Genomic DNA, 27,798 nt, shown 5'->3' with positions numbered 1-27,798 from the left:
ATAACAGAACATACTCTTTCATGCTCACTTTGATTTGTGATCTCTGCTCCCCACTATGACACAGGCTCTCCAAGGCTCGGGGAGCCACAGTACTCCTCGCAGGTATCATGTGCGGAGTGTGGACTCTGCTCTCGGCCAGTGAACTGCCCTAGAAATAGGGGCGTCCTCCAAAGATCAGAAATCCCCTCCCTCTGGATAACTACCCAGATGTTCTGTGCTCGTGTAGAGAAGAAGCAAATGTCAAACTTTGACCTAAATCAATTTTGGATATGGAGAAGGAAAGGTAAAATGTGAAGGTCAGCATTTCAAAGATAGAGATAAATGAAGAAGTGGGTGTTAAATGGACAAATGGATATTATCAGTACAATGCCTTTATGGAAAAAAGTGACAGTTTTTCAAGTTCGTAAATAAATTCACTTTGAAATACCAGCAGTAACAAATGACTGTGTGATGTTTTATTCAGTACATGAAGCAGTGAACTATATTCAGCCATACTAGAAACTGATGAGTATTTTGAATAATTTTTACAATCATAGAAACCACTTGACATACTGATGTCTTTATACCAGTGAAAGGAAGTCAGTTTTTGTCAGAAAATCTACAACTGCTGTTACTTTTGACTAAACATAACTCAGAAACTTCTACATTTTGAGAATAAAATTCTTCATATTTTATTGACAGTATTCAAAAACCAAATTAAACCAACATATTTTGGAGGTGGGGATGGGACTAGGACCACACCAGTGGTGCTCAGGACTTACTCTTGACCCTGTGCTCAAATCTCTCTTGGTGGTGGGTGGGGCCGTGTATGGTACCAGGGATCAAACTGGGGTCACCCTCATGCAAGATCAGCCCAGTAACCCCATGCTGTGTCTCCAGATTTAATCTTTGCTAGCAGTGAATCTTTGGCTTGCTATTAAAGTTCATATATTGGAATAGATTCGTTCCAAGAAATATGGTACCAGTTCCACTTCTTAGACTATGTCAACAAATACTACCTCATAAAAGGTATGTACATAGTATTCTTTTAGCTTTTTTGATTGCCTAATGGAAATACCATAAAATGTTTGTTAAAGAAGGTTATTACAGATCGGTGCTGACCTGTGTGTGGTTCAGCTCCTAGTAGTGGCTGAACACAGGATAGAAAAGCTGGTGTCCTTGTACGACTGAATCTTAATTATGAACAGCTTTGTAAGGGTCTGTCTGACAGTGATGCAATAAAAAGATCTAAAAAAAACCTTTTTACCCAAAGCTCAAGAATGATTCTTATGCAGAGCCCTAGCATTTTGAGGGCTGAGGAAATGTAGGGCTATTAGCATCTCAGATAGGCAGGGATATACTCATGCATTTACATTTAAAAAATGCACCAGTGATTCCTCCCATTTTCTTTTTCCCAAGAATTGCTTTAGCTATTCGTGGGGGCTTATTGTTCCATATAAATTTCAGGAGTGCTTGCTCCACTTCTTTGAAGAATGTCATGGGTATCCTAATAGGGATTGCGTTGAATTTATACAGTGCTTTGGGAAGTATTGCCATTTTGACAATGTTAATTCTCCCGATCCACGAACAGGGGATATTTTTCCATTTCCTCATATCCTCTTTTATTTCCTGAAGTAGCGTTTTGTAGTTTTCTTTTTACAGGTCCCTTACTTTCTTAGTTAAGGTGATTCCTAGGTACTTGATTTTCTGGGGCACAATTGTAAACGGGATTGTTTTCTTCATGTCACTATCTTCTCTTTCACTATTTGCATATAGGAAAGCCATGGACTTTCGGGTATTGATTTTATAGCCTGCAACTTTACTATACAAGCCTATTGTTTCTAGAAGTTTCTTGGTAGAGGTTTTAGGATTCTCTAAGCATAGTATCATATCATCCGCAAATAGTGAGAGCTTGATTTCTTCCTTTCCTACCTGGATGCCCCTAATATCTTTTTCTTGCTTAATCGCTATTGCAAGTACTTCCAGTACTATATTGAACAGCAGTGGAGAGAGTGGACATCCTTGTCTCATCCCTGATCTTAGAGGGAAGGCTCTCAGTTTTTCGCCATTGAGGACGATGTGTAGGCTTGTGGTAGATGGCTTTAACTATATTGAGGAAAATCCTCTCTATCCCCATTTTGGCTAGGGTTTTCATCATAAATGGGTGCTGGATCTTGTCAAATGCTTTCTCTGCATCTATTGATATGATCATATGATTTTTATCTTTTCTTTTGTTGATATGGTGGATTATGTTGATTGATTTCTGAGTGTTAAACCTTGTCACAATTTCTTCAATTCAATTGCCATTATTCTTTCAAGATTTCAGGAATTCACCATCAAGTTATTTATTATAATTTATCACTACAATTACACAGGATCAGTAAAGTTAATTGAAGTCAAAAGCTGTGATAGGGTCACATAATAAAATTCAAAAATATTAAGATAAAATCTAATAGCATAGATTTTTTTTCCCACTCTGGAAAAAAATCCATGTTTTCTCTGGAGCACGTATTTCTTTCTTTCTATCCTCTCACACTTCTCTAAGTAAATTTCTTTCAATAAAAACTTCTGATTCACTAAAAACAAACTACTAGAGTAGGAAAAATTAAGAAAAAGCAACGAATTTAATGCACATGAATGCAAACTAATTTACATAGATATCAGTTGTTTATAAGATCATATATTATTTTATATGATCATATATTATTTTATTTATAAGATCATATTTTATTTATAAGATAATATATGATTTATAAGATCATATATTATTTTAACTAAACAAGACTTATAAGACTGTCAGTCTTATAAGTTAGTAAGTAGATGTTTTAGAGTTTAATTTGGCAGTTAGATATCATGGGTATTTGTCTTTAAATTACTATTTATAAACTCAAATATCTCAAAGAATATGCAAAAAAAAAATGCACCAGTGGTTAAGGCTCTTGCCTTGCACTCTGACAAGCTGCGTTCGATTCCTGGTATCCCATTTGCTCCCTGAACATTTCCAGGAGTGATCCCTGAATGCAGAGGCAAGAGTAAACCAGATATGGCCCTCCTTACCAGCCCCCCCAAAAAAGAGCATCAGTAAAGACAAAATAATAATATTCGAGATTTTGAGTAGATTTTGATGAATTTAAGTTGGAATTTGCCAACCAGCTCTCATTTTCAAAATTGCCAGAGTGTAGAGATAAATCACTTCCTAAAGATGTTAAGGCATATATTTTATTTAAATATTTGAGTACTGTTTGAATCTTTCAGCTGTCTCTACAAGAAAGTTTTCCTTGACTATTAAGTAAATAACATTGCTAATGAAACTAGCCAAGGAATGATACATGCACCTAATGTTTTTACTCTGTAATTCATGTTTACAATAGCTTTTAAAGTAGAATAATCCCTCCTTTATCGCAGTTTGTATATCTGAAATACTTGAATAACATTATCAAGTTCTTTGTCGACCTCCTCTTACATAAGGGAAAGCATATCAAGTAACATGTGTTTAATTTTTGAATCTTTCCTCACAATATTAAATGTCTGTTTAGTTGAATTATGCTGTAGGGTCAGGAGAAAAGTTAAACTCTACTTGCATTTCTCCTTCAAGTAATTTAAACAACACTGAGCATTAAAAAAAATTAGAATCTTAAATCACATACTCAAAATAGCCAATATTTTAGCACTGCCTCCATTTTGTCTTTTCATATCCATCCCCTTCTCTGTAGGAAAGAACATGTATTAAAATGCTGTCTTTGCGTGTTCACTGATTTTCCCTAACCTAATAATATTGTATATTGGGCATTGAACAATCATAAGAATATCAACAGCTGGGCCGGAGAGATAGTCCAGTGGGTAGGGCATTTGCCTTGCATGTGGCCACCCCAGATTTGATTCCCAGCACCCCGTATGGTCCCCCAAGCCCACCAAGAGTGATCCCTGACCACAGAGTCAAGAGTAAGCTCTGAGCATCGCCAAGGTGTGACTCCACAGCCAAAGCCAGAAACCAAAAATGTCGACAGCGTCTGTTGTACAGTGTTGTTGCTGAGACTGGAATGTGCAATAAGAACGTCACGAGTGTTACCTCATTGGGTTTTTCAAACAATGCAGGGGGTGCTTAAGTGACTGGCTGCCTGGGGCTGCTCAGTAGCAAGGAGTGGAACCAAGCTTCAACTGGAGACACTCTGACTTGTCTTGTGGGACTGGTAATCTCTTCAACTTATTTTTCAGGTTATACCAGGAAGCTTTTGCTTTGGAAATTGTTGCATGCGTACTCAGTGTATTGTATTTTCCCTCTTGTCCTTTTATCATTTTGTGGAACTGAACTGCCTGGCTGTGAAAGTGCTGATGCTCAAAGAAGATATTGTTGCAGTCCTCAGAGCACAGTAACAGGGGAACCATCTGAGAGGCGACATATGCCAGCTGGAACCGATGTGGCATCAGTGGCCTTACATGTGAAAGTGGTTCACTATTCATATTGGATTTACTGGGTGAGAAGGCATGGAAGCTGAGCATGTTTTGGTCTTCACAGGACACTTTCTGGCAGAAACCTCCTTCTCTTGCACAGCGTTAACAGGAGTAAAGGAGAAAAGCATATCATAGAATCAGAATTAGAATTTCGTGGCGGTTCAATTACAGCATAGTTTCACTAATAGAGGTGAATGGCAACAGAGAATAATAGCCAGGTAAATAGAATCCCAAATCTGGAGATTGTTTGGATATTTACTCAGCATTAACCTCTGAAATCGCTAAGAGCTTTTGGGAGTAAAGAAATGGAAGAGCGCACCTGGTTCTCAGGACTAAGACCTCCCTTGGGGAAGGGCGCCATTCTTCAGAGGGTGTGTGCATGTTTAATGTGTGGGTGTGTTTGTTTAAGGAAGACATGGGGCTTCAAAAGGCAGAATGTTTTGTAACCCAGAAATGTAATTTTGAATGGAATTATTAGATCTCAGGCTGAAATGAAAATAAACTAATTTGTAGGTAGTGTTCCTGTGTGAGACTCTGCTTGTTGGCAAGATTTGGTCCAGCAGGAAGCTTTCGAAGCTTTCCCGGCTCTGCAGGGTCCACACCACACCTGAGAGAAACTTTTATTCGAACTATGGGCATGAGGGCCCCACCCCCAGCCCTTGGCCTGGGGGTTAATGGAGCTGTTTTTCAGTTCAAAAGAGGAAAGGAATTTTACTTTCTGGTTGATATCCTTCTTTTCCCAGGAGCTGATTATAAATAGTGGGGATCCACCTTTAGCAAAAGATGTGGGTAACTGCAGCCTTGTAGCAAAGGGCTTCAAAGCCTAGAGGGTGAGCCATCCAGGTGCCGTAGGCTTGGGAGAGACACCTCTGGAATGAGAATGTTCTGATCTCATTAAATTCATTTTAGACTTTGCAAACTGGCAGGATAGACGGTCTACTGTAATTCTTAATCAGTCTGAACTGACTTTGGCACTTGTAATTATTTCAGTATTTAAAAAAAATAGCCATTAACTGTTTTGATGGGACTTTGCATGCATAGTGGTGATGGAAATACTCGCTTCCCTGTCCTCCCTCACTCCCAAACTCATATCGAAAATCTGCTTTTCCATGAACAACATTTTAACTGTTTATCTCCCGGTGATTTGATTAAAAATTAAATAAAAAAATAAACCGAAAACGAGCAAAAATTTTGCAATTAAGTCTGTCACCAAGGCTGAAAATAATATGATAGCATAAAATGCATTAAAATCAACCAAGGGCTGTATGACTGTATAAAAACAAAGGGGAAAAAAAAAAGAAAATCTGCTTTTCAGTATATTCCTATTAGTGTTGCGTTTTCTAATGAAAGAGTAAAGACAGCTAAACATTTTGGTAAATCAAAAGCCCTACTTTAGTACTTTTAGTCTTTTTTTTAAAAAAACTGTGATAATGTATACATAACATAAACTCATCATTTTAACCATCTGAAAGACCATAATTCTCTGGAGCCATAGTACAGCAAAGCAGGTAGGACGCCTACCTTGCATGTGACCCATCTGGATTCAATCCCGGATCTCTGCATCCCATATGGTGCCCCGAGTACCACCAGTTTTAATTCCTGAGTACAGAGCCAGGAGTTACCCCTGAGCACTACAAAATAAATAAAATAAAAAGAAAATAAGAAAGAAAAGAAAAGAAAAAAAGGACACACTCTAGTGGAATTTACAGTGGTATTCACTATTTGAGATAAATATTGCCCCTTTTCTGAACTTTCAACCCATTAATCAGTTTTTGATAAATTTTTGTCACAGCTGCAAACTGGTACAAAAGTAGATTGATTTTTTTTTTAGGTTTAAGTCTTTTTTTTCACCGCTTTTATCATGGTTTACGAAGTTGTTCATAATACCATTTTTATAGGCATTTATTTTCCCAACACCAATTCCACCACCAGAATGACCTTCCCTCCACCATTTTCCCCATTTTCCCAACCAGCCTACAAGCCTGCCTTTTTAGCAGGAACATCACAATTTATTTTATATTGCTTGTTACAATTAAATGGCTCTTCAAAAATACTTCAGTAGAAGAAAATTTATGTAATTGTTATATCTCACCATGGGGTCCTTAGATCCTTGTCTGTGGATTTACTAAGCTTTGTTGCTAGTTGAGCCTTCTGTATTTGTGCTTTTGTTGGTTGAACTTAGTTAGCTTCTCTGATAATTTCCCATCTAATTTCATGTGCTCCTCTTACTGTCAGTATTGTCGAATTAGGAAGTACACAGCTACATCGTCCAGAAACTTCTGTATCTGTACAACTGGGCCCATGAGTTGCTATAGTGTTAGCTATCGGATGTGGGCATGGCAGCTGGGGTTTCTGGAAGCATGGGGGCGGGGCGGAAGGAAACTGTCCACCCTGGCTCAAGAAGACCCCAGACTTCTCAAGCCTGAAAACTTGTGTGCGTGGAATTTTGGGTTTAGTGTCTCTGCAGAGATTAGTCATGAAGCAATGGAGTTGGCCACTGAAATGGAAGCAGCTTGGGCGGGGGTGGGGGTGGGGTGCAGCTTCCACAGGGTGGGACTCGAAAAGCAGATTGATTTGAGTTACCTTCTTCATTTCCTTTTAGTAACTCAGCATTTGCCTCTGAAGAAGCAGATGGCAAGAAAGTAAATCAAGCAGTATTCATTAGCTGAATTGATTGCTTATGATTATAAATTTGAGAACACCCTGAATATTTAATCACAAACCAATCTATATGGAATTTGATTTGCACCAAGAAGATAAGCAACCTCACCCTTCAACTGTTGAACTGGGAAATGGGTTTCATAAACCTTTAGCTTTTATTGCTGCCATTAAGCAGCATTTTCTCGGGGCTGAATGTACAATTTTATGTAATCAGGATAGACAAGGTCGGTGCACTTGCATGATTCTCAAAACACCATTCTACATGGTAATTTTTTTTCCACCTTTTTAAATTGAATCACCACAAAATACGCAGTTACAGTGTTGTTCATGATTGAGTGCAGTCATACACTATTCCAGTATCACTTATCCAGTGTACATTTTCCACCCAGCATCTCTAGCTCCTCCCCTCCCCCAGCTGCCTCTTTGGCAGACAGTTTTTTTTTCCCTATGCCTAATGCTTTACATTAGATTGCTTCTAACAGAAATGAAGCCAGGAAAAGTGATCAGTTCGAGATCTCCCAGTCTTTGTTGGCCCTAGAGAATCCTTCACCAAGTCCCTGTCATCCACCATGGACACAGAATCTCCCTTCACTCCCTCCTCCTGTAGTTACAATTACAAGTAGAAAGATACACATAATCTGTGCAGGTGTAGGTGCAGGTTTATCATTTTAACCATTTTGATTGTTCATTGTAGATCAAGCATATTTGCATTGCTTCATAACCATTACCACTCTACTACATTTTGCATAAATTCATGATATTGACTGGATTCCTGTTCTTCTTATCTCCATGCCTTAGTTATAATGAGGAGTTTTTAGCTTTTTATTTCTTTTGCTCATTTAATCTGATAATTTTAAGTTAATAAATTACCTTTAAAGTCCATCTGTGTTATCAGAAATCACATAATTTTGTTTTTATTTTTATTTTTTGGTGACCACATACCATTTTGTTTTGGATACCATCATGCATTGTCTAACCGTATATTCTTAATACAATGTTGTGTGTGCTGTTAGTCAATTTTGTTGTTGTGCAGACATCATAGAGTATAATTGCACAAACCTGGATAGGGTAAAAAGCTGTTTACTCTAGGTGACAAAACTTACTTAACTATACTGTCTGTCACGGACCAAAAATAGGTGTCATTTAAGTTGCATGATAAAGATGTGTCATCTGTATCCATCTCTCTATTTGTGGACACTTAGGCTGCATTCATATTTTGGCAGTGACCAGGGAGGTACATGGATCGGTAAGTTGGTGTTTTCTCTTTCTTTAGGTAAATACCAGAAATATCATTGCTGGGCCTAATGATGGTTCTATTTTTAATTTTTGGATAACTGCCATGCAGTTTAAAATAGTTATTGTAATGATTTATGTTCTTACCTAATCATGCACAAAGGTTTCCTTTGCTCCATAGAAATTTCCAACACTTGTTACTTTTTCTATTCGTAATAGCTGTCTCTGTGGTTTTCATATGTGATCCCATAATGATTACTTGTGTGGAATACGCTTCCATGTGCCTCTTGGTCGTCTGTATAACTTCTTAGAATGATGACTGTTCAGATTCTGCACTCTCCTTCCTTTTCGTTGGGTTTTAAATATTCTTTATACATTTTGAATATGACTTGCAATATCTTTCAGTAAGATGCCTTTTTTTGTTGATGGTTCCCTTCACTGTGGAAACGTTTCGGTTTGCTGTAGCTCTGTTTATTTGCCCTTGTTTCCATTGCCTCTGGAGTCAAATCTCCCAAAGAAACAGTGACTGGGGAACATTGCTGAGACTGATGCCAAGGAGCATACTACCTAGTGGCTGGCTTTTATCCGTTGTGAGTTAATTTTTATTTATCGTATAAGATAGCAGCCAGTTTCATTCTTTTGCATGTTGACTATCAAGTTTTTCCAAAACCTTTTATTGAAAAACCTGCTGTTGGCTCTTTCATAAGATAACAGTTTTATATGTATGTGGATTTATATTTGACCCTCCGATCTGTTCCATCAATCTGTGTTTCTGCTCTTGTACCAACACCACAGTTTTAGCATTTTTATTTTTATCTTTATTGAGGTACTGTGACTTACAGTGCTGTTGATGATGATTTCTCCTATAGATAATTTCACTACACCCACCACCGATTTCCCACCTTCCTCCCCCAGGGCGTCTCCATTTCAACCCCTTCATGTCACTACACCCAAACTTCCGTGTGTGGATCGGCTCACCTACTGTGTTGCCTTTGTCCTGTTGTTGCTACATTTTTTGTGTATTTTTAAGTCCCACATATGAGAGGTCATTCTGTATCTATCCTTTTCTTCTGTCTGGTTCACTGGTTGCATTAAACTTGTATAATACTTGGGTAGGAAGGCCATTTTAACAATGATAATTCTTTTGATCTGTGAACAAGGACTTTCATTCCATTTCTTGGTGTCGTCTTTGATAGCAGTGAGGTATAATTTTCACTGTGTAAATCTTTCCCTCCCTTGTTGTTTCCTAGATATTTAATTCCTAGGTATTCCTTGGGGAACTATTTTGAAAGGGCTTGTCTTTTTAATGTTTTTTTTTCTAGTTCATTATTTACATACAGGAATGCCAGATTTTTGTATATTTATTTTGTAATCTGCTACCTTACTGTACTGGCTTATTATTTCTAAGAGGTGTTTTTGTACAGTCTTAGGGTTTTCAATGTATGGTATCATGTCATCTGCCAATAGGTGATAGTTTGACTGTTTTTTTTTCCCCCCAATGTATATCACTTCTTTTTCTTGACTGATTTCTGCGGTGAAGACTTCTAAAACTATGTTGAAAAGAGTCGTGACACTGAAAAATGAAAAAAAAGTGGCGACAGTAGATATCTTCGCCTTGTGCTTGATCTCAGTGCAGAGAGTGTCAGTTTTCACCATTGCATAAGGTATTGGCTGTATGTTTGTTGTAGATGGTCATACTATTTTGAGGTATGTTCCTTCTATTCCTATTTTTGGAGGGTTTTTACCATGAGTGGGTGTTGGATCTTATCAAAAGTCTTGTCTGTCAACTTATATGACCATGTGCTTTTTTTTATCTTTCTGTTGATATGGTTTACTACATTGATTTTCATATATTAAACCATTCTTGCATCCCTGGGATTCATCTCACTTGATCATGGTATGTAATGCTTTTGATATGTTGCGAGATTTGTTTCTCTAGGAATTTGTTGAGGATCTTTGGATGAATGTTTGTCAGGAATATTGGTCTATAATTTTTGTGTTTAGTAATAGTCTTTCTGGCTTTGGTATCATTGTAATAATATTGGCTTCACAGAAGGTATTAGGGATGATTCCTGATTCCTGGAACTATTAGAAGAACTTGAGTTGTGTGAGCACTTAGTGTACTTTGATAGTTTTTGGTAGAACTCATTAGAGAAAATACATCTGGACCTAGGCTTTTGTTCTTAGGGAGATTTATAATTACTGTTTTGATTTCTTTGCTCAAGATTGATCTGTTAAGGTTTTCTTCTTGGTTTCAGTCTTTGGAGTTAGTATAAATCTAAGAATTTAACCTTCTTTTTTTTTAAGGTTCTTAAGCATAGTAATATAATGTTATTTATAGTAACCTCTTATGGTCTTTTGTATTTCTGAAGTATGTTTTGATTTCTCTCCTGTCATCTCTGATTCTATTTATTTGGATTTTCTCTCGTTTTTTCTTTTGGTGAATCTAACAAACGATTTGTTAATCTTATTTATTCTTTCATTGGTATACCCTTCGTGTTGTTTCCTTATTTTCTATATCATTGATTTTTATTCTAATTTTTATTACCACCTGCCTTCTGTTTGCTTTGGTATTCATTTGTTGTTCTTGTCCTAGTTTCTCTAGCTGACAGATTGCATTGTGATTTGGGCTTTTTCTTTCTTCCTGCTTGAATAGATGTGAATATTCCTATTAGAGCTGCTTTTGCTTGTCTCATAGGTTCTGATAGTCAGTGTCTTCATTGTTGTTTGCTTAAAGGAATCCTTTTTTGTTTTTTCAGTCTCATCTCCACTTTTTTTTCTTAATTTACTGTTTAAAAAATGTTTTCTACTCTTTTGTCTTTGAACACCACACTGTTTTAGTAATGAAGGCCTCCTCCTAGTATAAAGTAAAGTAAAGTAAAGGCCCTCCCGTTGATCATCGATTTGCTCGAGCGGGCCCAGTAACGTCTCCATTGGAGAATTTGTTGTTACTGTGTCTGGCATATCGAATACTCTCGGTAGCTTGCCGGGCTCTCCGAGAGGAGCGGAGGAATCAAACTCGGGTCGGCTGAGAGGAGCGGAGGAATCGAACTCGGGTCGGCCATGTTGGCTGCGTGCAAGGCAGACTCCCTACCCGCTGTGCTATCGCTCCAGCCCATAGTTTGAAATTTGGGAATGTGATGCTCTAGCTCTCATCTCCTTTCTCAGTTGCTTTTGTAATTTGAGATCTTTCAACAAATTATAGGATTTTTTGTATTCTGTGAAAATTGCCATTGGGTGCTTAAATAGAGTGTACTGAATCTGCAGGTTGCTTTGGGTAATGAGGATATTTTAATAGTTATTTTTTAATACATGAGTACAGAGCAGCTTTCCATTTCTCTGTCTTTTTGGTGTCTTTCATCTGTATCTTAGAGTTTTCAGTGTACAAGTCTTTCATCTCCTTGATTAAGTTTGTCCAACGTATTTTACCATTTTTGATGCAGACGTATAACAGAGTTATCCCTTGAGTTTTTCTTCTGCTCGTTTATTGTTAATAACAATGCAATCAATTTTTTGCATCTAATTTTTATATTTTTATATTTTGATTTTGTCCCTCTCGGAAAGACTGGCAAGCTACTGAGAGTATTCCGCCCGCACGGAAGAGCCTGGCAAGCTATCCGTTGTGTATTCGATATGCCAAAACCAGTAACTACAACTGGTCTCATTCACCTGACCCTGAAGGCTTCACCGACATGGCAGCACTGAGAAGGATGAGAAAGGAGAAGCCGACAAAATCTCAAGGCCGACCTAGGCTGCCACAATGAAGGAAGACAAAAATGATCGTCTGTACTTTCAATGCACGTACGCTAGCATCAGATGCATCCATCGAGGACCTGATGGTACAAGCGCGAATGATCAAGTACGACATCATTGGTCTGACCAAAACAAGAAGGCACGAATCTCACCGTGCCGTTTTCGACACTGGAGAAGAATTGTTCCTCGGAACATGCGATAAAAGAGGTGTTGGAGGCGTCAGTGTCCTTGTCAACACAAACTTGGCCAAGAGCATTGGTTCATTCGAATGCCTAACAACCCGAATCGGACGTTTACATTTGAATAGATGTGGCTCACTGCCTGCAGTTTCTATCTTCATTGTCTACGCACCAACATCTCATTATGATGAAAGAGAAATCGAGAAGTTCTACATGGAGCTAGAGAAGTTCTATAAAGACCACACCTTCTACAAGATCATTGTGGGTGATTTTAATGCCAAGATAGGACCGAGAAGATCAGCTGAAGAACTTCACATCGGGACCCATGGCCTAGAATGGAATGAACAGGGTGAGAGACTGTCTGAGTTCATCATGTCGACCAAGACCATTCATGGTAACTCACAGTTCCAGAAGGCAGAATCTAAACGATGGACATGGGAGTGTCCCGGTGGACGATTCCACAACGAAATAGACCACATCATATTCAATCGACGGTTTTGCCTGACCAATGTCGCTGTTGTCCCAAAATTTCAAACGGGATCGGACCACCGTCTCCTTCGTGCAAAATTCTACTTCACAGAGTGGGGAGAAAGGGCTGCAAAGTTCAAAAAGAGAACTCCCAGAATGACCACCAACTGGGAACTCTTTGGTACTATTGCGGCAACATGGGAAGATGCCATTGTTGACAACATTGACGAGGAATACGATCGACTGGTTCAGCACCTCCATGAATGTGCGAGGAACGCCAAGAGAGAGATAGCCACAAAAAATCGCCTATCTTCGAAAACTCTTGAGCTAATTCGCCAGCGTGGTTTAGCGCATGCCTCAGGCAACCGCAAGCTAACCGTCCGAGCGCTCAAAGCAGTGCAGAGATGCGATCAAGGAAGACCTCAAAGAGAGAAGAGCAGAAGTACTGGTAGATGCGGCAGAAGCCGGGAAAAGTATTCGTAACGCCCGCCTGTCCTTCGCCAACTACAAGACCAAGATGACTGCCCTCCGACGTCCTGATGGATCCATCACATCCTCCAGAACGGCAATGGAGAAGATTATCCATGACTTCTACTCAAATCTCTTCAAAAGCCATGTCCACTTGCCGACATACCAAATTCCACAGGATGGATATGTCATTCCCAATGTTCTCCCTTCCGAAATCCGACACACCATTTCGTTGGTAAAGAAACAAACAGCACCCGGCCCAGACAAGGTCAGACCTGAACACCTGAAGAACCTGCCATCAGTAATCATCAATACACTGGCTCGGCTCTTCACTAGCTACCTGTCTGAATACAAGGTTCCATCCCAATGGAAAACCAGCAGGACCGTACTACTGTTCAAGAAAGGAGACATCCATGACATTGGCAACTATCGCCCGATCTGCCTATGGTCTGTCATCTACAAGTTGTTCACTCGAGTCATCCTAAATAGGATTGGCAGAACACTAGATGAAGGACAACCATGCGAGCAAGCCGGGTTCCGCAAAGGATTCAGCACCATCGACCATATCCACACGATAACCAAGCTCATTGAGGTTTCTCGGGAGTTCAAGATGCCACTCTGTTTAACGTTCATTGATTTAAAGAAGGCCTTTGATTCTGTTGAGACGGAAGCGGTCATTGAAGCCCTAGCCAATCAGGGCATTCAAGCCCAATACATCAGGATCCTCCGTGAGCTGTATTGCGGATTCACTACCAGGATCTCACCATTCTACAAAGAAGTGATCGTTGATGTCAAGAGAGGGGTGCGGCAGGGTGATACCATTTTACCGAAACTCTTCAGTGCCACCCTCGAGAACATCATGCGACGACTGGAATGGGAAGGAATGGGAGTGAAGATAGATGGTCGGCAACTACACCACCTCCGCTTTGCTGATGACATTGTTTTAATAACACCAAACATCAGCCAAGCGGCACAAATGCTGGCCGGCTTTGACCGTGAGTGTGGAAAGGTAGAACTACAGCTGAATCTTACGAAGACAATGTTTATGAGAAACAGCCTCGTTTCTGATGCCCCATTCGCTCTCAATGGAACGACCATCTCCGAATGCAACAGCCATGTGTACCTAGGTCGAGAAGTCAACATGACAAATGACCTGGCACCCAAGGTGCGCAGGAGGAAGAGAGTGGCTTGGAACACCTTCAAGAACGTCGAAGAAATAGCTAAGAGGACGAAGAACCTCCGGCTCCGGGCACATCTCTTTGATTCCACTGTTCTTCCTGCATTAACATATGCCTCAGAGACCTGGGCCCTACGCAAACAAGATGAGAACGCTATTCAGGTCTCCCAAAGAAGAATAGAAAGAGCTATGCATGGAATGAGAGAAAGAATCCGGAGTTCCGACATCCGTCGACGATCAAGAATCAGGGATGCTGTCTCGTTTGCCAAGGTGTCGAAAATCAGATGGGCTGGTCACGTAATGAGATTTAAAGACGACCACTGGACTAGAGCTGTTACTGACTGGATTCCACGGGATGTCAAAAGACCGCGTGGCCGCCCACCTACCAGATGGTCAGACTTCTTCGTCAAGATCATGAAGGATCGGTTTGAGGCCCTTCATGTTCCCGGAGCGAACAGATGCCATTGGGCTACACTAGCACACGACAGGGACAAACGGAGATGTTACTGGAGCCCGCTCGAGCAAATCGCCGACTAACGGGAAGTTAAGTGATTAAGTGATTAAGTGATTTTGTATCCTTAATGGAGTTTTTTGGGTTTTTATATATAACCATCTACACCATCTACAAATCGTGATAGTGTTATTCTTTTTATTCTCAGTTGACTTTTGTTCCTTTTCTTGCCCAATTTTTCTGAAATTGACTTCTAATAAACTAAGGAGTCTGCGCACCATATTTTGTTTCTGCTATTAAGGAAAAACTGTAGTTTTCCACCACTCAGTATGACTTTAGTGTGCATTTATCATACAGTCTTTAATATCTTGAGGTCTGTTCCTTCTATCCCTACTTTGTTGAGAATTTTCATGATAAATGGATGTTTTATTTTGTCAGAAGTGTTTCTTGTGCTCTGCTGAGATGATTGTATGGGTTTATCTTTCACTTTTATTTGTGAATGTTGAACCCTCACTGCATATCTGGAGTAAATCCCCTTGATTGTAATATATAAATGAATTGCTCTGTAGACAACAAGTTTGTGAATCTTGTTTTTCTTGTCCATTAAGGACTGTGTCTCTTGACTGGAGAATTCAGTCTTTTAAATATGTGCTACTTATTATCATGTGTAACTGTTTTCTGACAAGTGCTTTGTTTTAGTTTTCTCTTCCTTCTGTTGCTGTGATGACTGTGATACTCTCCTGCTCATGTACTTGCTGCAGGTCAGACCTCTCATGACAGCGTTCACACAGCTGCAGTTCTGGCTTGAGCTTACATACGAGCTGCAGTGTTGCACACATTCTGCTGAGCGTGCTCAGCAGGGCTGCTCATACATGTACTTGTGGGATGCACATTCCTGACTTTGCTGCACATGCATCTTTAGTGGCAGTGCTGAGTGGGTGGGGTTGCATCCTTTAGTTGCAGCAGAGCAACAGGGACTGTGCTCAGAGCCTGGTGGGAGGAACCAGTGCTCTAGTCCATGACCTCAGGTTGCAGGGCTTTACAGCTGAGCCATCTCTGGGCTGCTAACGGGTTTTATGGCTCCATTATGCTCCTTCTTGCTGGATGGCTTTAGTGTTCTGTTTGGATTTCTTTCCCATCTTTTTTTTATGGTTCTGTTATAGATTTTTGCTTTTTGAATTTTTTTTGTGGTCACCGCAAGGTTTACCTTTCACGTCCTGGGTATTAGTGTAGTCTAATTATATATCCTGTATAGTATTTTTTACGTTGCTTTCTTTGCACTCAATCTGAAATTCTAAATTTTTACTTCCCTATCTTGTCATACATATTTTATGTCAAGTTTTACTTTTTATTCTGTGTATCTCTTAACTACCTGTTGTTTTGTTAATTTTTTCTTCTGATCTTCATTCTATCTCCACAGTAACTACTCCATTACCTTTACTGCATTTTAACCTTTACTCAGTGATACTTTCCTTTCTTTCTTTTTTTTGGGGGGGAGGGGGGAAATGTTTTATTATGAAGTTTTTTTAATACATGATTTTATGGTGGTGAATTTTTTTTGGCTTAAATTTTTTGGAAAGCTCCTTATTCCTCATAATTCTGAATAATAACCTTGGTTTGTAAAGTACCTTTAGGTGAAAGTTTTTCCTTTTTGCCCTTTGCATATATCTTTCTGACCAGTAAAATTCCTCTTGAAAAATCTGTTAGATTTATGGTGATTTCTTATATATAACAAGTTGTTTTTCTCTTTTTCTTTTTCAACTTGTTTTGCTCTTACTGCTTTTAAGCTTGCCTCTTTATCCTCAGCCTTTGACATTTCAATTGTAACTTGCCTTGTTATATATCTATTTGGGTTCATACTGTTTGAAACCCTTTATATTACCTCAAGCTGAATGTTAATGTTTCTTTCCCCAGGTTAGGGAAGTTTTCAGCCATTATTTCTTCAAGGTATTCTCTTCCCCTTTCGCTCTCTTTTTGAGTCCCCTATGATTTGATTGTTACTCTTCTTGATTTTATCCCTTAAATTTCATCTACTACATTTACTTTTAAAGATGATTTTATGGCTATTGCTGCTTCTCTGAATTATTGTTACCATATTGTTTTTAAACTCACCTATATGTAATTCTGCTTCATATTATCAGTATTGAGCCCTCCTAGAATATTTTCAGTTTATTATTCTTAGTCCCGAGACTTCTTTTTTCGTTATTATGTCTCACTGATGATGTTCTCACTGTTTATTCATTCTTCTCCTAAGTTGGTGATTATCTTTATTACCTTTACTTTAAAGCATTTTAAGTTGTTTTCTTTGCTTAAAAATGTTTATACCCTGTCCTTTTGTTAGGAAGATTTTGTTCCCTCATTTTGCTTTGGTTCTTTCTGTTTGTTCATGTTTGGGGCAAAACAGCTCTCTGTCTTGAAGTATTGATCTTGTGTAAGAGGTGGAACTTATCACTTTGCCCAGCTTCTGTTTGTGTTTCATTTCTTTGTGATTAAGCAGAAGGATGTTCTTTCTGGATAGGTCTCAGTTGTTGAGGGCGCCAAGAAAATAACTAATTTCAGGAGGATGCAAACTATTAAAATGACAAATTCATACATATGTCATTGCACTTTTCTATCCTACCCTGGTCATGATTGTGAAGCAGTGAAATACTCTTTTCCTTTCTTTAGCTAGACACACTTCCCTTTCATATCCAGTGAACTTTGAACTGACGAGGGAAAATCTGATGTTATAACTTACTTGTATATCACCTAGACTTTATGAATCTGAAGAAGAAAGACCTAGTCATTTAAATGAAGAAGCAAAAAAAAAAAAGTGCTTTTAAACCAAACATTGGGTCTATAGAGTTGGCCTTTAAACAAACAAAAAATATCAAATGTTCCTGAGGCACTACTAAATCCCTCTTAATAACCTGTAAACCTTTTTTTTTTTTTTTATCAGTTGGGAATCTTCTTGAAAGAAAATAGGACCAACTTTGATTACCCAAACAGAAAGGAATTTGGGGAGGGAGCAGTATGGAAATGGCCACACAGTTAAAGGGAAAAGCTGAGAAGGAGCTCAGGGAGAGAGCGCCAGGAGGCCAGAGGACAGCCGTGTCCTCAGAGCCAGAGTCAGAATGGATGATCCACTTCCCTCAGTGGTCATTCGACTCCAGGTGCAAGTGCTGGGAGGTCATGTTGGCTGCTGCAGCTGAACCAAAGCAGGAGGGCCTTTAGCGAGGGACCCCGGGGCTGCCCCCCTCGCAATGGCAGATGACTCCACTGATACATAAACCAGTGTGGGAGGGGGTCCAGCAGCATTCTTGTCCTCTGACCCCTGGGTGCCAGCCACCTTCCTCCACTCAGACAACCAAAAATGTCTTCTGACACTGCCAATTACTCCCCTCTTTTTTTTTTTAATTTTTATTAGTGAAACACCATGAGGTACAGTTGTAGACTTACAAATTTTTGACCTTGGGTTTCAGTTATACAGTGATCCAGTACCCATCCCTCCACCAGTGCCCATTTTCCATCATTTACATTTCTTTTTTTTTTTTAATTTTTGTTAGTGAAACAGCAGAAGTTTTGTTCCATTTCTTGGAGGACAGCCACACATGCTAGGGGAAAAGGGAGCTCAGATAGAGAAGGGAGCACCAAATAAAGGGTGTTGGGAGGATCCTCCCAGGATGGGAGAAGCATGCTGAAAGTAGACTATACACCAAACACGGTTGCCACTCAATGCCTCTTTTGCAAACCACAATACCCAAAGGGGGGAGAGAGAGAGAGAGAGAGAGAGAGAGAGAGAGAGAGAGAGAGAGAGAGAGAGAGAACAAAAGGGTGGGATTGGGGTATGGAGGGTTGGAGGGATACTGGGACCTGTGGTGATGGAAAATTACTCCCCTCTTGAGAACCTCTGCCCTAAAGCAAAATCAGCCCTCTAACTAGAAGAAAACTGATGCTGGGTGGCAAATGTCCCCAGCATTACTCACCAGGTCTTTTCTCTGTCTTCAGTGTTGCATGAGGCCTAGTTGTGATTCAGCTTCACACTGCAGGATCATCCCTGATGTCTTCTGAGTCCCTGACCTAGTGATTAGCCAGTCACCCCTTCCTTCATGCTCTCTCCTACAGAAAGAATGCTTTTGCAAGGATTTTCTCCCCAAGGAACGAACTAATGGAAAACAGGAATCATTTCTTGCTCCTTCTTTGTGCCTGGTGTCTTGAGTACACAGTATACTAGGTAACTTTTTTTCTTCCACAAATGTATGAGCAGATGTGAAGCTGCCCACAGACAGGGTCCCGCCCCCCTATTGTTGCATGAAGCTTGGCACCAGGCGGATCCACTGCAGAACTGCTGGAAGAGGAGCTGTGCCAAGTGCCCCGTCCCCATTGCCGCTCAGAATCCCCCAGGAAATCCCTTGTCTCTCAGAACCCGGGGCATTCCCAGGGGCCTTCTGCACCTCCAGTGTGTCGTCTGAGTTTTCCCTGGAGAAGGGCCTCCCGCTGACTGAAGACCAGTGAGATTTCTCAGGTTCACAACAGTCAGAATTGCTCAGGAAATGAGTTTCCAAGACATGTGTCTATGTTTTGCCAGAGTCCGTGATCACCAAACACAAAAAAGTTTTCCGGGGAAAGAACTTTTAAAAGCTAAACACCCTGCTGCTGACCTGAGAACTTGCCTCTGGTCTGGCGACTCCTGTAGACACAGGCCCAGGTTCTGCAGCTCCCTGGCTCCCCATTCCCCACTCCGTGTCCCCAGTTTTAGACTGTTTTCATGTCTGGTCTACTGAGTCCTTCCAGGTGCCTTTCCAGCCAGCGGGGTCATCGCTTCCTGGGCCTGGTACTCAGCATTTTGAAATTTGTTTTGGGCAAAATCTGCTCTTATTTCCTGAGATTTTCTGTTCACTTGAGAAACACATAATTTTGAGTTTCATCAACAAAGAAATAAGTACATTTTTTTCTCACTCGGTATTTTTCAAGTCTAAATTGGATGCTTCACCTCATTTTCAATTGACCTGGTTCTATCCGGTTCCTCTTAGCGGTCACCCTCACATTTTGGCATTCATCAGAAGCACCGCAAGGCTCCTTCCAGCTCTCCCCACCCACTCCCAGCCCCATTTCTGACAGTAGATCTGGGGAGGGGACCAAGAAACTGCATTTCTAGTAGGTTCCCAGGTAAAATTCAGGGCATTGGTCTAAGAGCTACACTTACAGAAGCACTCGGTCATACATTTCTATTAAAATCTTGATTAAGTTTTCAATGGATTATCTTCTTAATAAATAAATTGTCTTAAATTTACATCAGGTATATTACTTAGGTACACAGACAGATGGAATCAGTGAGTGAATGGGTGAAAGATAAAACACTTATGAAGATCCAACTTATACATACTTTATTCACCCTTTTCTGCTTTTTTTTTTAATACTTTGATTCAACTTAACCACAATTTTTATTGATCAGATGCCTTTGGCTGACATGAAACAGTGTATGAAAATGACTGAAGGAAGAATGGAATATTATTATTTTCCAAGCTTAAAATACTAATTAATATTGCCTTGTTAATCCCCTGGTATCCTGGAAATCAAGTGACACACAGACCGTTGCCTTCCAGGTGCTACATCAAGGGGACCAGAGCAGGAATGGCGTTGCCAGTTTGGCTTAGCAATATAGTCAGACTGCCAACTAGTTGCTCTCAGTCATGTTTTCAAATAATTATACTAGTAAAACATCCCAACAAGCACTCAAGAGGTTAAAGATTAGTTCTTGCCAAGAGCATGTTGATATTCCAAAGATGGCCCAGTTGGATTCTGTGTTGGGTGTTACAGAAAAACAGCCATGAACTTTCAGCTTTGTGAAGATACTTTTCGCTTTCTGGGGCTGAGACAAGAAGCTCCTGAGACCTCAGAAGGGCTTCTGAGGTTGGCAGGGGGTTACTTGGAGGCTTCCCAGAAAAATAACCTTAAGTGCAAAACTATCAGACACATTTTCCCCTTGTATTAGACTGTAGAAATGAACTCAAGCAACAGTCACACGTGACCATCTTCAGGGTGAGAAGCTTACAATAATCAAGGTGATCCTTAGAATCATGAAAGTTAATTAGACTTTTTGTTTCTCCCTTTCTCCAGCCATTTCAGTTTTATTACATCCAGGATGTTGATGTTTAACTGTGAACTTTTGAGAATATTATTTGACAGAAGTCCAGCCAGTAAGCTGTAAGAGCAAGGGGTTCAGAACCAGACTACCAGGGTTCAACGGAAACATCTGGCTTGTGTGACTTTTTTTGCTCCGTTCTCTCATTTAGAAGAGGCTCCTCACCAGTATGTGCAAGAATCTGATGGGTTTCTATTTCAGTGCAGTGCTTGCACATGGAACAGTGCCCAGCAGGTAGCTGACACCATTATTTTGGTATTTGTGTCAGTGGTTAGTGATTCTAGTAATCTCTTCCTAGGCCAGGTTTTGGAGGGTCAGGCCCTCCTGCCTCTTTATCTTCCCTCTATTTCCAGCCCTGTGTCAGCAGCCAGGAGAAAACAACACATAGCTGTCGGGAAGCCCTTACTCCTTCAAGAGTCTCATCCTTTTGACATCTCGTTTATTGTAGTCAGGCCTGATGTAATTGCCCTAATAGTTATGAGTCATGCCTGGTTGAGTGGAGAAGTCAAGACAAAAGTGTTCTGGTGTGTGCCCATTAGACTCTTAGGTAGAATGAGCAAAACAAATGATCCTTCTCTAAATACTCCTTTATATATCCTGTTCCTCTAAGTGAAACAGATGATATTCAGTGAATGGGTATGATGTGTGTCCTACTGGCATTTTGTCTTTTGCCTTCTCTTTACAAAATTTCGTTTTTTCTTTACCCTTTTATCTTTTGAATTTTAAATTCATCCTTTATTTGGTTCGGTCCTCTGCGTAAAATCAGCGCATTTCCCCTCCTAAATTATTTGATTTCCACAGTGAAATATGTTTCAACTTTGTAGTGTGTAAATTACTCATTTGGTGGATTTATTAACTGAGGCAGTCTAGTCCTCTGGGACCCTCTAAGTTGTTGCAAATCTCATTCCCCTTCTTTGACTAAAACAGGAAGACAAAGGGCACATCCTTGCCAGATTTTTTTTTAACCAAAGAGTTCTTCTAACTTTGTTTTTGTCTCATTTATGGAACTGCCTAAAAACGGTTTTTTTTCCCTCATCATTTTCTGTAGAGGTTAGTTCATGTTGACACTTGCAGAATGCTTAAATCTAATTAAAGTGAGGAGACCAGAACTTCGAACTAAAGGAATTATAACGCGGTTCTTTTTTCCTGAGTTTCTGCTTTTTTTGAACCTTCTTTAGCAGTATTATAACATCCAAGTCAGCAAATCATTTAGCTCTGACCATATCTCCTTTTTTCAATCCTTTGAATATATATGTTTTCCCATGTTGTTGCCATAATTGCCGTTTTCTAAGATGCTGGAATGGTTGAAATGGAAAATTGGAAAAGGATGTGTGTTAGTTAGTTTGTCTGCCAAGAAGGACAGAGAAAGGTCATATTTATATTGGCATTTGTCTAGTTGAAATGAACCACTTCAAAGGAAGAGGCGGGCCATGTTTAAGTGAATATTTTGGCTCTGACTAAGTGGATTTTATCCTCCTCTTAGTTCTAGTGTTCTAGTCATTTTAATTATAAATGACCAATGATTTTATTTCAGATATTGAAAAGAAGATAATGGTATAATGGGTTCACATTTGATTGGAAGGAAGCTATTTTAAAGTATATTTTCTTAACATCTTCAGTATTTAGAAACCTGAAACACCAGACTGGGGAAATAGTACAGGGATTAAGATACTTGCCTTGCACACTACCAACCTGGGTTCCATCTCCAGCACTGCATATGGTCCCCAAGCACTGCCAGAAGTGATCCCCACTGGATGGGCACAAAAGAGTGGGCGTTGAGGAGGGTGGGGAGAGTGAGAACAAAAAGGAACCTGGCTGAAACCTGGAAAAGCGTGAATATGTTACAAAGCCTGTTTTTAAATGGTTCATTTTTCTTTGTCCTAAGAGACCTTTGCCTACATCTAAGCCATAATGTTTATTCTAGGTATTTTTTTAGATACTTATTTTAGCTTTATATGAGATATGTGCTTATGTCAAACTAATGCCTGATCTGTAGAAGAGGTCAAGGTTAGTTTTGTCTCTGTTTGGATACCCTGTACCACAGTTAATTGACTTGTGTGATTGGGCATTTCTAGTTCTCAAAGTTGTCATGACCTTTTTCATCCTAGAATACTCATAACTTGGGCTGACCCTTTGCACTCAAGCACTACTGTATTTCAGTTGAGCTGCTTTTGAGATGTGGAGGGTATGACCAAGAGAGAAAGTTTAAAGTGCTGAAGGGTATATTTTGCATGCAGGATTCCTGGCACTACATAATTCACTTGGCACCACAGGTATGCACCCCTCCCCCAAAAGGAAGATGCACACCTTCCAAAAGGGACAGATTTATTTGCAGATTATAGAGGTCTCTGGCAATCTTTTAATGTCTCACTGCTGTAATTCACTTGAGAGGATCCCCAAATTAAATGCCAGTGTTTAGCTAGAGAGCTGTTCAGCCTTGAGTAATGAGCATCATCAGACAAGAATAGAGGGTGAAGCAAAAAGGTGGATTACTTGATTCTGTATCTCCTGCTTCCTGGGAGTTAAAAAATGGAGGTAAATGCAGCTTTTTGTTTATTTATTGATGCATGCCAGATGTAGTGCCTCCTTACTCCCCACTCTGTCTCCTTTTTTTGTCTTTGTACATTAGATGAGGAGATCTGATTTACATAGGTTTTACGCAAGAAACAGTAATCTTTCTTTTAAATTTTTATTAGTGAAACACCATGAGGTACAGTTGTAGACTTACAAATTTTTGTACTTGGGTTTCAGTTATACAATGATCAAGTACCCATCCCTCCACCAGTGCCCATTTCCCACCACCAGGGGTCCCAGTATCCCTCCCACCCCCCATCTTCCCCATCCCACCCTGCCTCTGTGTTCTCTTCTCCTTTTGGGTGCTGTGGTTTGCAAAAGAGGCATTGAGTGGCAATCATGTTCGGTCTATAGTCTGCTTTCAGCATCTTTCTCCCATACTGGGAGGATTCTCCCAACACCCTTTATTTGGTGCTCCCTTCTCTATCTGAGCTGCCTTTCCCCCCAGCATGTGTGGCTGGCCTCCAGGCCATGGAGTAAATCTCCTAGTACTTATCTCAGCTATTCTTGGGTGTTAATCTCCTGTTTTGTTTCTTTATGTTCCCCAGATGAATGCAATTTTTCTATGTCAACACAGTAATTGTTTTATTATAATTTATTTATTTATTGAATCATTGTGGGAAAAGTTACAAAGCTTTCAGGTTTAGGTCTCAGTCATGCAAATATCAAACACCTTTCCCTTTACCAATACTTATTTTTTACCACGAAGAACCCCAATAAAACCCCACCCCCCACCCCTCCCAATGCCTGCGAGGCAGATGAATTCTAGTTGACACTCTATCTGCTTTGGTTAGATTCATTGTTTCAATAAAAGATGCACCACTATTATTTAGAGTTTACCCTCTCCCCCCAGATCAGACTTGCTGAGAAAGCATTGTGAAGTGATTCGCTTTCTACAGCTGGGTTCAAGAATTAAATGTTGGTTTTGGATTTCCGCTATTTTGCTAATTAACCCTGGAAGTATTTCTACTGAGAGTCAGATAATTAAGAGATTGGTTTCTGTGCTCTGGAGTCGTGGCCGTGCTGGTGAGCCGCTCGTGGGGGGCAACTGGCGGCCTCGGTAGGGCGTGAAGGACGGACTGGAACGCCCCCCTTCCCATGAGGTTTTAGTCGTCCCCACACCCCTAGCTCACACCTGCTCTCCACAAGGCACCCATGTGGTCGCCATCTTCTTTCCAGAGAGGAGAGGGCGAATGGGGCAACACCCTTTCCCCTCCAGGCAGACATGATGGCCTGGATTAACGCATAGTCCATTCACTTTTCTACTCCAAGCTGCTGGGTTCTGCATTAAGTCCTTGTGCTTCTGGGGCTGTGGCCGTGCTGGAGAACCACTCGTGGGGGGCAACTGGTGACCTCGGTAGGGCGTGAAGGACAGACTGGAACGCCCCCCTTCCCATGAGGTTTTAGTCACCCCCACACCTCCGGCTCACACCTGCTCTCCACAAGTCTCCCATGCGACCGCCATCTTTCTTTACAGAGGGGAGAGGGCAAATGGGGCAACACCCTTTCCCCTCCGGGCAGACATGATGACCTGGATTAACGCATAGTCCGTTCACTTTTCTGCTCCAAGCTGCTGGGTTCTGCATTAAGTCCTTGTGCTTCTGGGGCTGTGACCGTGCTCCAAACTTAACTCTGATTTTCAGGGAGAAACGTTGGGTGATTTACTTCCCATTGATCACTTTGTATATACAGAGATGTCGCACGGCCGCATAAGCGGCTGCGCGGTTTGGAGGAAAAGTCCTAGTTCCCACATACTTGAGCTATGCTTGTGGAGGCTTCTGGTCACCGAGGTTCCATCTGGGGGAGGCGGGATGCGGCACCTACCCCATCTGGGACTTCCCGGTGATCTCAGCTCTTTTTGGAACCTGGTTTCTTCTCCGGGAGCTGTGGAGCCAGCCCTCCATGTGGTCCTTCTTCTCTCTGTACGGCAATGTCAACACAGTAATTTTTAAGTTGTAAAGTTAATTTTCCAAGATAGGAAAATGTGGAGGAAAGACAGTAACTTGGCTCTGATATGAAATTTCTGTACAAGAATTAACACTTGATTCATTTTACAGTGTATAGAAGGTATTAGTAAAGTTTATTAAATGTAATCAATTATTGGGGCAGAGTTATTGATAGTTCAGCAGATAGGGTTTTTTTTCCTTCTTAGGGTGGACAGGGGTATCTATAGCTGATATGTCCCTCAAGTACCACACTCACGGTCCTCCCGTTGTTCATCGATTTGCTCGAGCGGGCCCAGTAACGTTTCCATTGTGAGACTTGTTGTTACTGTGTTTGGCATATCAAATACATCACGGGTAGCTTGCCAGGCTCTGCCGTGTGGGCGAGATACTCTCGGTAGCTTGCCGGGCTCTCCGAGAGGGGCGGAGGAATCGAACTCGGGTCGGCCATATTGATCGCTTGTAAGACAAACGCCCTACCACTGTGCTATCGCTCCATCCCTCAAGTACCTCCAAGGGTAAACCCTGAATACATCAGGGTATGGCCACAAACAAACAATGTAATCAATTCTGAATTGACCTAGCCAAAGATAACTTAAAATTCAGTCTTCTAACATTACTCCAAATGTATAGTAACACACGCAAAATAAAAATCCTTCAAAAAAAGTTCTCAGACAATGACTTTTGTTAATAGTATTGTAAGATATAATAGTGATTATAGATTGACTTTACTAATCTGTTTTGTGATCATTTCATTTGCTATTGTGTTGTAACAAGCAATGTGAAGTAAATTTGTGCCTGCAAAGGGAGCAGCATTGAGAGCTGGGTGGGAAACTGGGAGCATAGAGGGAGGGGAGGTCACTCTGGTGGTGGGGTTGGTGTTGGGATAATGGATGCCTGTAGCAGCTGTATTATGAACAACTTTGTAAGCCGTGGTGCTTAAGTTTAAAAAAAAAAATCTTTGAAATCTTTAGAAATATTTAGACCTAGCACTATGTTAATTTTTGATAGAGAGTAAAAATTCTTGAAACTCATGAATAGCTTCAGGCCCCATCCTTCCCATGACTTTGGGATGTCTTCCTAAGCACTGGGAGGCAGCACATCTTTCCAGAAAGTCAGAGTATCTTTCTGTGTACAGGGCAGAGTGTATATTTTTCCCTCTTTGCTGTGTTGTGCCAATCACTGTGTCATCTGCTCTTGTCTCTGCAGGCATGCTTCAGAAGTGTCCTTCCATTGATGACTTTGTAAATGCCCTGGTTTCTGACTTGGACCTGGACTTTGAAACTTTCCTCATGGATTCTGAATGATGCGAGTACCATGAACCTTCTACATCAAGATCATACCGAAACTAACTTTACTGTAAATGTACAGTTGTGAAACCTTGTTTCTGTTATCAGTATTCACTTCTGTTGTGACCTCTGAAAAGCCTTAAATGGAAATTGAAATAAATAATTTGTTTTACACTGTGCTGGTCTTTAGCCTATTCAGCAGAATTTTGAATTTATAGAAATCTACAGCCCAGAGTTCTTAGATTTAGGACATGGCCATTTTCCTTAGTCCATTCACTTTCTTGTTGAACTTCTCTCCCTTTACAATGATCTTTAATTAATTGGTCAAGCTAGGGACTTAATTGAAAGCAAAATTATTTTAGTGTGCTGCAGTTTTCAGAAAGAGTACACATATTATTTTTTGAAGGATATAGTGATCTGTAATAGGCTTAAAAATGCATTTACAGAAACCAAGAAACCAAGTGTGGATCTGAAGTACTTGAATTTTTCTGCTCTTCTTTCCTGAGTGGTAAGACCCTATACGATGGAACAGAGAATTCATGCTTTTCTGCCATGACTGTGAACATACAGCTATTAAGTGCAGGTCAAATTAGTAGGTCATGTGCCCAAATCTAACTCTTGCAAAAGAAGGAAACAAATGTAAATCCCATATCCCTTTACTTAGCCGAAAACCTTTTTATTTTTAAATCTTATTGAATCACTGTGAGATAATTACAAGTTTTCATGTTTGGGTTACAATCACACAATGATCAAACACCCTTCCCTCTACCAGTGCACATTCCCCACCACCAATATCCCCGGTATAACCCCCCTTTCCCACCCTCCTCCTCCATGGCAGACAATATTCCCCATACACTCTCTCTACTACTGGGCATTATGGTTTACAATACAGACACAGATGTTATCGTGTTTGGTCCTTTATTAACTTTTCTGCACACATCTCCCATCCTGACCAGTTCCTCAAGCCATCGTTTTGTTAGTGATCCCTTCTCTATTCCAGCTGCTTTCTCCTCTTTGCTCATGAGGCAGGCTTCCAGCTATGGAGCA

At 40.4% G+C, this 27,798-nt stretch overlaps 1 protein-coding gene across 1 annotated transcript in view; it reads left to right on the top strand.

Moving 5' to 3' along the window:
• Positions 1–26,928, top strand: part of MIPEP (mitochondrial intermediate peptidase) — a 190,390-nt gene extending 163,462 nt beyond the window's left edge. Inside the window, exon 19 of the mRNA XM_056132761.1 lies at positions 26,672–26,928. Within this exon, the coding sequence (XP_055988736.1) occupies positions 26,672–26,769 (98 nt within the window). The 3' untranslated portion in view covers positions 26,770–26,928. The remainder of the gene's footprint in view (positions 1–26,671) is intronic.
• Positions 26,929–27,798: the final 870 nt, after the last annotated feature.

This window comes from Sorex fumeus, unplaced genomic scaffold (assembly GCF_029834395.1).
Source record: "Sorex fumeus unplaced genomic scaffold, SorFum_2.1 ptg000095l, whole genome shotgun sequence".
Classification (NCBI taxonomy): domain Eukaryota; kingdom Metazoa; phylum Chordata; class Mammalia; order Eulipotyphla; family Soricidae; genus Sorex; species Sorex fumeus.
The sequence above is the reverse complement of the archived record's forward strand: the minus strand, read 5'-3'. Positions and strand labels throughout refer to the sequence as shown.